General features: G+C 30.2%; 1 protein-coding gene across 1 annotated transcript; it reads right to left on the reverse strand.

Annotated features, from left to right (window-relative positions):
• Nucleotides 1–5,258: 5,258 nt before the first annotated feature.
• On the reverse strand, nt 5,259–6,470 carry LOC116030332 (RING-H2 finger protein ATL52-like). The gene has a single exon (XM_031272558.1). It carries the CDS (start codon nt 6,330–6,332, stop codon nt 5,376–5,378), a length of 957 nt encoding a protein of 318 aa, XP_031128418.1. The 5' UTR covers nt 6,333–6,470; the 3' UTR covers nt 5,259–5,375.
• Between the last annotated feature and the right edge of the window lie 5,955 nt (nt 6,471–12,425).

Raw genomic sequence — 12,425 nt, forward strand, 5'->3', positions numbered from 1 at the left:
TACCATCTAGCCCTGCAGCAAAAACAAAATCTTTGGATTATTTGCAGATAAGAAATGTATTGTTGAGATGCAAGATGATGTCAAATTTCTCAAATTGTTTTTAGGAGAAATTCACCAATTGAATAACTTGAAATTTTTAGTATGTTTTTAGGAGGTATGTTTCATCGCCTCAGCTGAGAACCCCAATGCTTTTGAAGAAATTGGGGGCGACTTGGAAGGTATATATGGTTAATGCCAATTACTTCTCCATAGATTTTGCGGAAAGGTATGTGGGTAACGTTGCTGGTACTAATGGCAACGAGGCGGGCTCAAAGACCACGGACAATCCCAGTTGGATTGATCCCGAGTTGGAGACTAGGTACCTGAGGAAGGATTCCGGTGAGTCTTGGCCAGACTCGGGCAGTGATTGGTTTGATGATTGAAAGTTGGAGGAGTTTGACTGTTTGGGGGGGAGGGGGGGGGGGGAAGAGAAAATTGGAGGGGGTTTTGATGGGATTGAGGAGATTAGAGGTGGGAACGAGAAGAACTTTTGGTCGGTGGGATAGAAATGGGTAGGTTGAAAATTAAGCAATTTGAAGAGAATAAGGAGTTGGGAGTTGAAGGAGATGCAAATTTGGACGATCGGTCACAGGTTCTGAATCTGCTGAGTATTACTGGTTTTGCACTTGAATCTTCTTCTAATCTGCTAACATTTTGTACTTTTGGTGGTGCTATGATTTCATTTATGCTTTTTCTATGCTAATTCATGCTTTGATCTCTTTTTTGAACTTTATAGTGCGCACTCTAGTGCTAGTTTTATGCAATTTCGCTTAATTTAGAATTAAATTAAGTTCGAGATATGAGAACTATTTCAGTACTTTCCATTCGCTTGATGATTTTTATGTTTGGAAATGATTGCATTTCGCTATTCTCCTCTGTGTCTAATACATATACTGAGGAACATGAGGAAGATGAATACTAGCTAATGAAATAACCATTTTAGCCCCTAACCTAACGCGAAACAAACTGATGTTAAATGGAAGGACCATTGCTGGAACAAATTTGAATGTCAAGTGTCTTTTTCGTCCAAGTTAAAAGACGATGACCAATTTTGAAAAATTGGAATAGTCGGAAGACCATTGCTGGAATTAACTCTAGATAATAATAATTTTGAGCAATATGGAAGTAGTTAAGATAACATGAGAGATAGTTTTCAAACACTAAGTTTTGAGCAAAATAGATTTAATCATTGATTTATGAGGAAACTTACAACGCTATCTGAATGTGGAATTTGAGTAAGATCACTTTATAACCTAACCGACAAAAAATATGTTACAAAGAGCTAGGTAAACAAGTTTAAGTTTCTCGTAATTGACAAGTTCAAGCAAATTGTAGTAGTTAAATCTCCAAAACAAATCTAATCCATAAACCTACTTTAATTTTGACAAATTTGTTATTAAAAAAAAAATAATAATAACTCTTCTTTAACTCTCCTAGTCAAGACTTGGGTAATGAATAGTGATGATATAACATGAAATAGTATTTAAGTGTGGAGTAATGGAAATGTCACCGACTACTGTGTTTAGCCATTTCTTTAAGTTGATCTTACTTAATCTCCTAATTAAATTCATTTTAGTATTCCTATGTTCCCAACCATTAAATGTACTGACATCACAAACCGACAAACCATTAGCTTCTTTAATACCGATTAATTAATTGAATTCGGAACTAAGATGACAAAGAGACATTTATTAAATTAGAAAATATTTTAAAATTTCGAATAATAATAATAATAATAATAATAATAATAATAATAGGGAAAATGGCATCTTTAGTCCCTGAGTTATAGGGGTAGTGTAGACTTAGTCCCTGAGTTATGGTCGTATGCGAGTTTAGTCCCTCAGTTATTCGCGAAGTGGCGAGTTTAGTCCCTGGTCATTAAATTTGACGAAAAAATTAAAAAATAATCAAAATTTGAGGGATAAAATAGGAAATTCACATTTTATTCTTCTTCTTATATCAAAACCACTTTTACAATATTATTTTTCACTTCTTAGCCTAATTATTTTCAAGATTCTTCAATTTTAAAAGCATTTTAATAACTTTCAAATGACTTGTTAGGAACCTGACTCTCGTATAACACACTTAAAACTTAGCACAAATAAAGAAATGCATGATCATTGTATTTAGGTGTATGAAACACACTATCCTAACAAGTTTTTATTTTTTTACTAAGCAACAAATGTAATAAAATTAAAACTTTTGAGATAGGAAATCTCAAAAGTTTTAATTTTATTACATTTGTTGCTTAGTAAAAAAATAAAAACTTGTTAGGATAGTGTGTTTCATACACCTAAATACAATGATCATGCATTTCTTTGTTTGTGCTAAGTCTTAAGTGTGTTATACTAGAGCTAGGTTCCTAACAAGTCATTTGAAAATTATTGAAATGCTTTTAAAACTGAAAAATCTTGTTTTCAAAAAAAAAATGAAAAATCTTGAAAATAATTAGGCTAAGAAGTGAAAAATAATGTTGTAAAAGTGATTTTGATATAAGAAGAATAATAAAATGTGAATTTCCTATTTTATCCCTCAAATTTTGAATATTTTTTAATTTTTTCGTCAAATTTAATGGTCAGGGACTAAACTCGCCACTTCGCGAATAACTGAGGGACTAAACTCGCATACGGCAATAACTCAGGAACTGAGTCTACACTACCCCTATAACTCAGGGACTAAAGATGTCATTTTCCCATAATAATAATAATAATAATAATAATAGTATACTACAAATAAGAAAGAGATGGCGACATTTAAAAAAAAATTAATAGTTTTACTTGATTATAGAAATCCTATTGCCATTTTTATTTATAATAATCAATATTTTTATTATTCGACATGGTATTATTTTTCTTTAAAAAATAGAATAAAAAATTAATATTTTTATTATTTGACATGGTACGATTTTTCTAAAAAAAAATTATAATCACAAACATAAAATAGAGAATTTTTTTTTTTTTTTGGATGCTATTGTCCTTTCTTTTTCAACTTAATTGATATGAGTAAATTAAAATACATTCTTTTTCATTTTTGATGAGAGACATTGAATTTAAAAGGTAGGCTTATTGGTAGGAAAAATTCACAACTTTTAGCCATCATCAAAATTATAATTTTGTGAATTTAATATCATTTTTTGTGTGTTGTGAAAATTATATTTAGTTATACATGGGAATTATGTCCAAACCTTTAAATTGTGAACAATTAATACCAAATATTTGTATCTTAGTTATAAGTGCTTAATTACACTTATTTCTAATATCTTATGTTAATTGATTTTTCTTCTATCTCATTTAATTTCATGGAATATGACCCTTAATTCATTCATATTTGGTTTTTAGAAAATTTTAAGTAAATATGGCATAACATGCACTTTGTGACAAGTCGAGAGTATCTTGACCATATATCTCTATACAAATTCCCATTAAAGTAATTCAAGTATCTATATATGGAACGATAAGACGAGCCCCTATAACTTTTATGTTCTAAATTTTAAGAGATTTATACTAAAACATGGACAAAATCATGGCAGAAATCGACATGCCTAAGGACACGATCATGTGAAGGTCATGTCGCATGGGCGTTGTCTCCTTAACACGCCTGGAAGTTGAAAATGAAAAGATTTCAACACGCCTTTTGACACGACCTTATCGATGGCATGTCGATGCTCACGAAGTTCTATTTAAGTGGCATTTTAACCTTTTTGGGGCACTTTTGGACTCTTGACTTCAAGGAGAAGATCCAAGACACGTTTGAGGGTTTCAACAATTATTTGGAAGACATCTTTACACCTAAGGAAATATTAGATACAAGATTTCTTTAGAGAATAAAGACTAGTTTTCTATGTTCTTGAATTCGATCTTCAATCATTTATTTGATTTCTTTCGTTGTTGCCTCAATGTCTAGAGGCTAAACTCATAGTATTTGAATTTATGATGAAGCATAGGATGAGACCTTGTTCTTAATTATTTTCTTGCCTTATAATTGTTTACCTTATGAGAGTCAATCATGCTTTTTATTATCCTTGGATTAATAATTGTCAACTTATTAAATTTATATTTAATTGCAATAAAGATATCATTTGTATGTTTAGATCCCAATGATTGAAAAGAGTGTATTGCAATTGCAACACTAGAGATAGGATGACATTAATATTTTGTATTCGAGTCAAATTATTTAGTAGAACTCATAAATCTTGAGTGTTTTAATTTAGAAGAGATTTTGATTAAATTGGAGCTTAGTTATGTTGTTAATACTCATATTAGCATGGATTATGAGCTCTGGTGGTCTCAACTCTCAAGTATAAATAATAGTATTTGGCATTTATTTATTGTGGTCAAAGAAATCCTGGATAAGTTCAAGTATGCGGTTGATTTCTTTATTTTTGTTTTTAGATTATTTTTGCTCCATTTTTTATATTCGCACACAAAATATATTGAAAATCATACCATAACATCATTTCTTAAAGCATACTATATTACAACATTTAATTCAATTCACACTATTAAAATTTTCAAATTAAGTTTCCAAAAAAATATTTTATATATACAAAATAAAGCAAGTTAAAACCTTATAGGTACCAACAAATAAGTAAATAAAGAGAGCTGATTTTCCTAAGGAAATAATATAATTAGATATAATTATCACAGTTTTCAAAAAAAAAAAAAGATATAATTATCACATATAATACAAATACTTGGTATTAAATTACCTACATTTAAAAATTTTAATATAATTATATGCATAAAAAGGTTTGAGGTCTTTTCACTCAAGTCTAAAAAGCGGATTGAAAATGTTGAGCATAAAATATAAATGTACATTATAATTATCATTTTTTATTTTTAGTTGCGATGAAATGCATTTTTCAATTTATCATCCCCTTGATACCAATAAACTATTGATATTTACATGCATGCATAGGCAACTCAACTGGTCACAAAGGTGAAATTTATCACAAGACCAAAGATGAGAGCAATCTGGCTCTCAAATGAGGTGACTCCTTGTGCTCAGTGAACAAAAGTTTAACCTCAGTTAATCCATTCACAATCTTGTTGAGGCGACTAGAGTGGACGATTCCGTCATTCCACCTTTTGTCACAAGATAAATTCTTGATACTTATAAACTTAAATTTGCCATTGATTGACATTTATTATTTGTGCAGATCAAAGCTAAGAGTCAAACATTAGAGAAATTTTGGTATTAAGTCAAGATAAAGGACCCAATTACCCAGAAATTAGAATTCATCATCAATTTCAATTCATGTGTTGGTATATGTTCAGAATTTACAATGGAAAGAAAAAAGTTTTGTAATGAGCTGAGATGTACATCAGTTCAGAAGATCAGAGATTGTTGCCATTGTCATACCTTGAAAACATTAATCTTCCTGTAGAAATGGATCTCCCAAAAGCAGCATGAGTTCGTCGTCTACTGTTGTTACCCTTGCTGCTTTCTGCCTGCAATAATAATTGCTGATGATCATCAATCCTCCCCAAAATTAGCTGCCTCTGCTGAGCACCTAAAGATATTGATCTTCTGAACTGCAGCTTAACACCCTCTCCTTTTTCTCCATTATTCTCAGAACTCTCCCCATTGCTGCAGCCCAGCTTTAGGGAGGCATCACAGAGACTAACAACACTACTAACCTCTTCGGCTTCGCGGTGATCATCATCGCGATCAATCACCAATTCTGATTGTAGTGGTGCAGTGGGGGGTGGAGGTGGGGGAGGCAATTGATTAGGGTTGGGAGAAGCTACATTGGCTCGACAAAGGGGACAATTGGAGTGGGATTTAAGCCATGTATCGATGCAGGGGAGATGAAAGGCATGGCTACATTTAGGCAACAATCTCAGATTCTCATCGTCTTGGAAATCAGAGAGACACACAGAACACTCTGTTCCTTCCACAACTCCTTCACTTTTCCTGTACTTGAAAACCGCGATGGATTTGATCACAGTTTCATCTAAACCAGAAGAGGCGGTCAATAACTGCCACTGATCCTGAGGCGTATTATTGGCTTCCAAATCCCCAGCGCCTGATGAACTGTCTCCTCTTCTTCTTCTGCAGTATTTTGTGATGACAGTGTAATATGTGACGAGGAGGAAAGCGCTTGCGAGAATGCCAATGATGGCTATGATGAGAGGGGAGAAAGTGGGGCCAGAATCCTCATCATCGGACGGTGGAGGAGGAGGGAGGACGTAGAAGCACCATTGGGGACAGTACACGCTGCAAATCCCCAGTGAACAATCTTTATAGCTATCATATGGTGCCCATGGATTTTGGTTCCCAGCAGAACCCATCCTCCCTTATTAATTCTTTCTCCCTTAGCGCTTCAAACTAAAAGCCCTCCCTCCCCTCCAATAATGTGTTTTTCTTTTGTTGTAGGACAATAGGTTAGGTTGTTGGAGATGAAGGGAGAGAAGTGGGTGGGTGGGTGGCGTTAGTTAAGTGTACACAAAGCTATGGCGCTTAGAGGGGAAGGTAAGCAAAGTGATATATGCAGAGGACTTGAGGAGGTAGAGGGTAGGGAAGTTGAGGTGTCCATATTCTTCTTACCTTTTAGTATTACCTTTATGGCTTTATTCACATGTTATATTACTTATATATTATTATGCAATAGTATGTGGTATACAATTTATATACTTCAGTATTATTGGTGTATATGTTAATATAATACTCCATCCGTCCCAAATTAATTGTCACATTTACTTTTTGCAAGTTTTTCAAGGAATTAAAGTAAATACTATGGCCCTACTTTATAAATAGTTGCTAGCTGATTGGGTTAGAAGGTATATGCCATGTTTGGTAAATGGTTGCTAGCTGATTGAGTTAGAATGTATAATTAATTGATAATATTAGTTTATTGTAAAAAAGTGTTTGGTAAATTAGCTGTTACCTGATAGCTGTTTGGTGCAATTTCTTTTCTCAAAAGCTAATTGAAAATGTTGTTTTTAGTAGCCTTTTGAAATTTAGTATTTTGGAGTTACAAAAAACTTATTAACCAAACACTTATATTGATTTTTTAACCAACTCAAACAAATAATAATGATCAAATAGGCCAAAATTGGCTGATAGGCTAATTATTTACGAAACAGGGCCTATGTGTTTTCTAATTATGTCCCTCACTTTTTCACTTTTGAAAATAAAAGCAATAAAGAATGCAAAACTCATAGGGGTAAATTGGAAAAATTAGAATAATGGTGATGCTCAATTTTGGAAAGACGACAACATTTAGGGACAAACTAAAAAAGAAAGTAAGACAAATAAAATGGGATGGAGTGAACAGTAAAGTATAATAAAAGAAAATATTATACATAATATTATTGGTGCCTGCAATGATCAAACAGTGAGTTTTTTTTCTACAATGTATATGAATATGTATATATAATTAATATAATATTATTAATACAACATAATATAAAATATTATTATGCTTTTCATTAGGTGTAGAGGGTTTTCTTGTAATAAAAACTTTTGAAACTTTATCATATGAGTTGAAAGTTAGAATCTCTCTTTTAAGAAAGTAAAATATTCTACTAAAATAAGATAAAGCAATTTCTTATGAAAATAGAGTAAAACTTTTACAAAACAAACGTTTTCAGTTTCATCGTACCGGATACCCTCTTAGTTTCTTTCTCCATATTCTATAATCTTTCTTGTTTTTTTTTTTTGGTCTTTTTCTTTGTAGAAGAGGATGGTTTGTTGACCAAAGAAATTGAGGTTAGTTGGAGTAGAGCTTTTTTGTGAAAATGACTAATCACCCTTCTTGGGTATTGTCCAAAATTGTTTGATGAAGTTAGATGGGGGTAGAGCATTAAACAATAAAAAAAAAATTAAAATAAAAGAAAACTTATTTTATAAACTGCTCTGCCCCACTCAAGAAAGTGACATTAAAAATGTAGTTCAAGGGAACTCAGATCCATCCTGATTAGGAGATCATATATTATATTGCAAAAAAAAGTAACTTACAGCCTCACTCCAAGTCTTTATTTAATTGCTATATATTCATTTTCAACCCCAGTTTGTTGCACCTTCCAAGAATTTAGATGTCGCCTTTCAAGAATTCAGATGGCCAATATATTCCTCCGTTTGCTCGGATTCAAATTATTTGCAATTTCATTATGTATAAGAAAAAATATATTTTCGTTATTCATGTATTAATTTAAAAATATATATATCAAATTAGTCTTATAAATTTAATGAGTTGTGCAATTCAGTCTTTTAATAGAAAAAACTCTAATGATACTCCATAAATTAGTAGAATAGTGCAATTAGACCTTAATATTACCTATTGAATATATTATTGTAGATATGGTACGAACTAGACTAGCACATGTCAGTTAAGAAATTCAATTACACTATTCATTGGACTTAAGAAGTTAATTTAACACTTTTTCTATTAATTTTTATAAAATTTTGTCCATGTCTATTAATTTGAATAAACTGTGTCCCTTAACTGTTCAAAGTACTGTGAATTTAGTCTCCTATAAATCTATAATAGAATATCCTCAAACTATGTTAGTAGTATAATACAATATCCTCAAACTATGTTAGTAGTAGGAGTAATAATAGTAATATTACATGAGGTAATATTTAGTTTAGGCAAAAGGGTCAAATAAACTCATGTACTAGCATTGATTGTTCATCCAGCACCATGAACTAAAATATAGTCCATCTAAGTCATTATATTCCTAATTATTTTTCATCTAGCATTTTTAGCCCATTTCTAACAAGTAACTCATCTAATTTGTTGACATGGAAAAATAAAATAATAAAAAATGATGACATGTTATTTATATGAATGTTTTGGATGATTTTACCCTATTGCATTAATGAAGAAAATGATTTCTTACAATGAAATAAGATAGAAATCAAAGTTGTTATATAATCTTTTAATTACAGTGTACTGCATGACTGTGTATGTATAGTGGGATATTCAAAATTTTTCGGCAATGAAATTCCATAAAAATCGATATATTAAAATTAAATATAATAACTTAAGATATTATATTGGGTAAATTTTATTATTTTTTAAAAAATAATTTAATTTTTATATATCAACTTTCATGGAATCTCATTGTCGAACGACACTGAATACTCCGCTATACATACACAGTACACTCAGTTATACATACACAGTACACTGTAGTTGAAACTTTATATACCTACTTTAATTTCTGTCCTATTTCTTTCCAAGAAATCATCCAAAAATACAATATCTTAAGTTATTCAATTATCTAAAAATCCAAAAATATTAATTTATTTTTAAAATAAAATAAAATTTACCCAATACAATATATCTTAAGTTATTATAAAAATAATTTAATTTTTCATATATCGATTTCCATGAAATCTCATTGCCGAACGATAGTGTCCCGCTATACATACACTCATGTAGTTAAAAATTTATATAACAATTTTGATTTCTACCCTATTTCATTGCAAGAAATTATTTTTTCATTAACGAAATATGGTAGAAATCATCCAAAACATCCATATAAATAATATGTCATCATTTTTTCTAATTTTATTTTTCCATGTCATCAAATTAGATGGGTTACTTGTTAGAAATATGCTAAAAATGCTAGATGAAAAATAATTAGGAGTATAATGACCTAGATGGACCATATTTTAATTCATGGTGCTAGATGAACAATCAATGATAGTACATGGGTCTATTTGACCATTTTGCCTTACTTTTATTTTCAAAAGTGAGGACATAATTGGAAACCACAAAGCATTTACTTTAATTTTTTAAAAAGTGTGCAAAAAGTAAGTATGACATCCAATTTGGGACGGAGGGAGTATATTGTTTTAAATTATTAATTTTTTTTAATATAAAAGAGAAATACATCATTTTAAAATTTCAAGTTTATTAAATAGGTATCATTTTTTTTTTTGTATAAATTTGGTAGGCATTAGTTCTAAATTTTAATTTTGTTATAAAAGTAATAGGTATTAGATCTTCCCTCGGATATTTTTCATAAAAACATTTTTAACAATGAAGGTCTAAAACTTGAAAAGTCAAATGCTGTTATGCACTTATTAATCTTTAGGCCCTCCCCATCAGTTACGTTTACACATTTTTTAAGAAATTTTTTGACATGATGGAGGAGAGAGAAGAAGTGTATGTCCTGCAAATTAGGAGATTTTTTAGACTTTGGTGGGCCCCTCAAGGTGAGAAAGGACTGCGCCAAGTGAGGCGCAGTCCTCGCGCCCAGGCTGCACGCGCCCGCGCCCGCCTGGGCGCGTAATTACATTATTTTTTATTTTTATTTTTATTTTTAGCTTTATATTTTGTTTTGCTTTTTCTTTTTATTTTTTTTTTCTCCACTTCATCTTCCCTTTCCTAATCAAACTTACAAAAACTCCTAAAAATTATACCAAAGTTTTAACTATTGAGGAAGGCTTTACTCGTGACAGAGTGTCATAAAAACTTGAAAGTTAGAAAATTATGATGAGTGGCTTTCCTTAAGCTTAAGACTAATGGCCTGAAAGTTGGATAAGAAAGCGAAAAGTAGTTTATCCTATCAGCTTCCCATTTCCAATATTCTTCATCACTCTTTCCGCACCAATCATTATATTCTGCTGCAGCCGCCATATTCTTATTGTGAATCTTCCATCTTTTTGTTTTGGGGGTTTTGACTTTTGAACACCACTTTAAACTAAAGGCAAAATTGTCAAATAGATCCATGTACTATCATAGATTATTTATCTAGCACCATGAATTAAAATATAGTCTATCTAGGTCATTATACTCTTAATTATTTTTCATCTAGCACTTTTAGCCTATTTCTAACAAGTAACCCATCTACTTTGATGACATGGAAAAATAAAATTAGAAAAATGATGACATGTTATTTATATGGATGTTTTGGATGATTTCTACCATATTTCGTTAATGAAAAAATAATTTCTTGCAATAAAATAGGGTAGAAATCAAAATTGTTATATAAAGTTTTAACTACATGAGTGTATGTATAGTGTGGTATTCACTATCGTTCGGCAATGAGATTTCATGGAATTCGATATATGAAAAATTAAATTATTTTTATAATAACTTAAGATATATTGTATTGGGTAAATTTTATTTTATTTTAAAAATAAATTAATATTTTTGGATTTTTGGATAATTGAATAATTTAAGATATTGTATTTTGGATGATTTCTTGGAAAGAAATAGGGCAGAAATTAAAGTAGGTATATAAAGTTTCAACTACAGTGTACTGTGTATGTATAACGGAGTGTACTGTGTATGTATAGCGGGGTATTCAGTGTCTTTCGACAATGAGATTCCATGAAAGTTGATATATAAAAATTAAATTATTTTTTAAAAAATAATAAAATTTACCAATATAATATCTTAAGTTATTATATTTAATTTTAATATATCGATTTTTATGAAATTTCATTGCCGAACAATTTTGAATATCCCACTATACATACACAGTCATGCAGTACACTGTAATTAAAAGATTATATAACTTTGATTTCTACCTTATTTCATTGAAAGAAATCATTTTTTTCATTAATGCATTAGGGTAAAATCATCCAAAACATTCATATAAATAACATGTCATCATTTTTTATTATTTTATTTTTCCATGTCAACAAATTAGATGGGTTACTTGTTAGAAATGGGCTAAAAATGCTAGATGAAAAATAATTAGCAGTATAATGACTTAGATGGACCATATTTTAGTTCATGGTGCTGGATGAACAATCAGTGCTAGTACATGGGTCTATTTGACCCTTTTGCCTAAAAGTAATAAAGAAAGCAAAACTCATTACGGTAAATTGAAAAAAGTAAAATGATGGTGATGTTAAATTTTAGAAAGATGACAACATTTTGGGACAAACTAAAAAAGAAATAAGACAGATAAAATGGGACGGAGGGAGTATTTCTCTTTTATGTTAAAATAATTTATTGCTCTTTGATGTATTTCATCACTTTTATATAAAAGTGAATATAATACTTTTAAGAAACATGTAATACAGAGTAATTTTTAAGAAAAATGTATTATTTTTCATTTTAAGATAGTACTTATTAGCCAATACTATATAGTGTGATACCACTTCTGTTACTATTCAAAATGCGTGGGCACGAGATCAAACTTTGATATTGAGAAAAACATATAATACTTTTTCAATATACCAAACATGTAATACTTTACAAAGAAAAAGTAATATTGTTCAAGAAAAATATAATAATTTTCGATCAAAGAGTAATACTTTTCAAAGAATATATAATAATTTTGGCTGAAAATGTAGTACTTTCCAACAAAGAGTTAATACTTTTCAAATGAGAAATAATTCTTTTAAGTTAAAATATAATACTTTATAAAGAAACATTTTTTATCACAACTTAATCATTCTAAATGCTAGTCTTTCAA

The sequence above is a fragment of the Ipomoea triloba genome, chromosome 9, assembly GCF_003576645.1.
Source record: "Ipomoea triloba cultivar NCNSP0323 chromosome 9, ASM357664v1".
NCBI classification, from domain to species: Eukaryota; Viridiplantae; Streptophyta; class Magnoliopsida; order Solanales; family Convolvulaceae; genus Ipomoea; species Ipomoea triloba.

Bases quoted from the DNA above. Each gene is read 5' to 3' on its own strand.
- LOC116030332 (XM_031272558.1), bottom strand. From the start codon at position 6,332: ATGGGTTCTGCTGGGAACCAAAATCCATGGGCACCATATGATAGCTAT.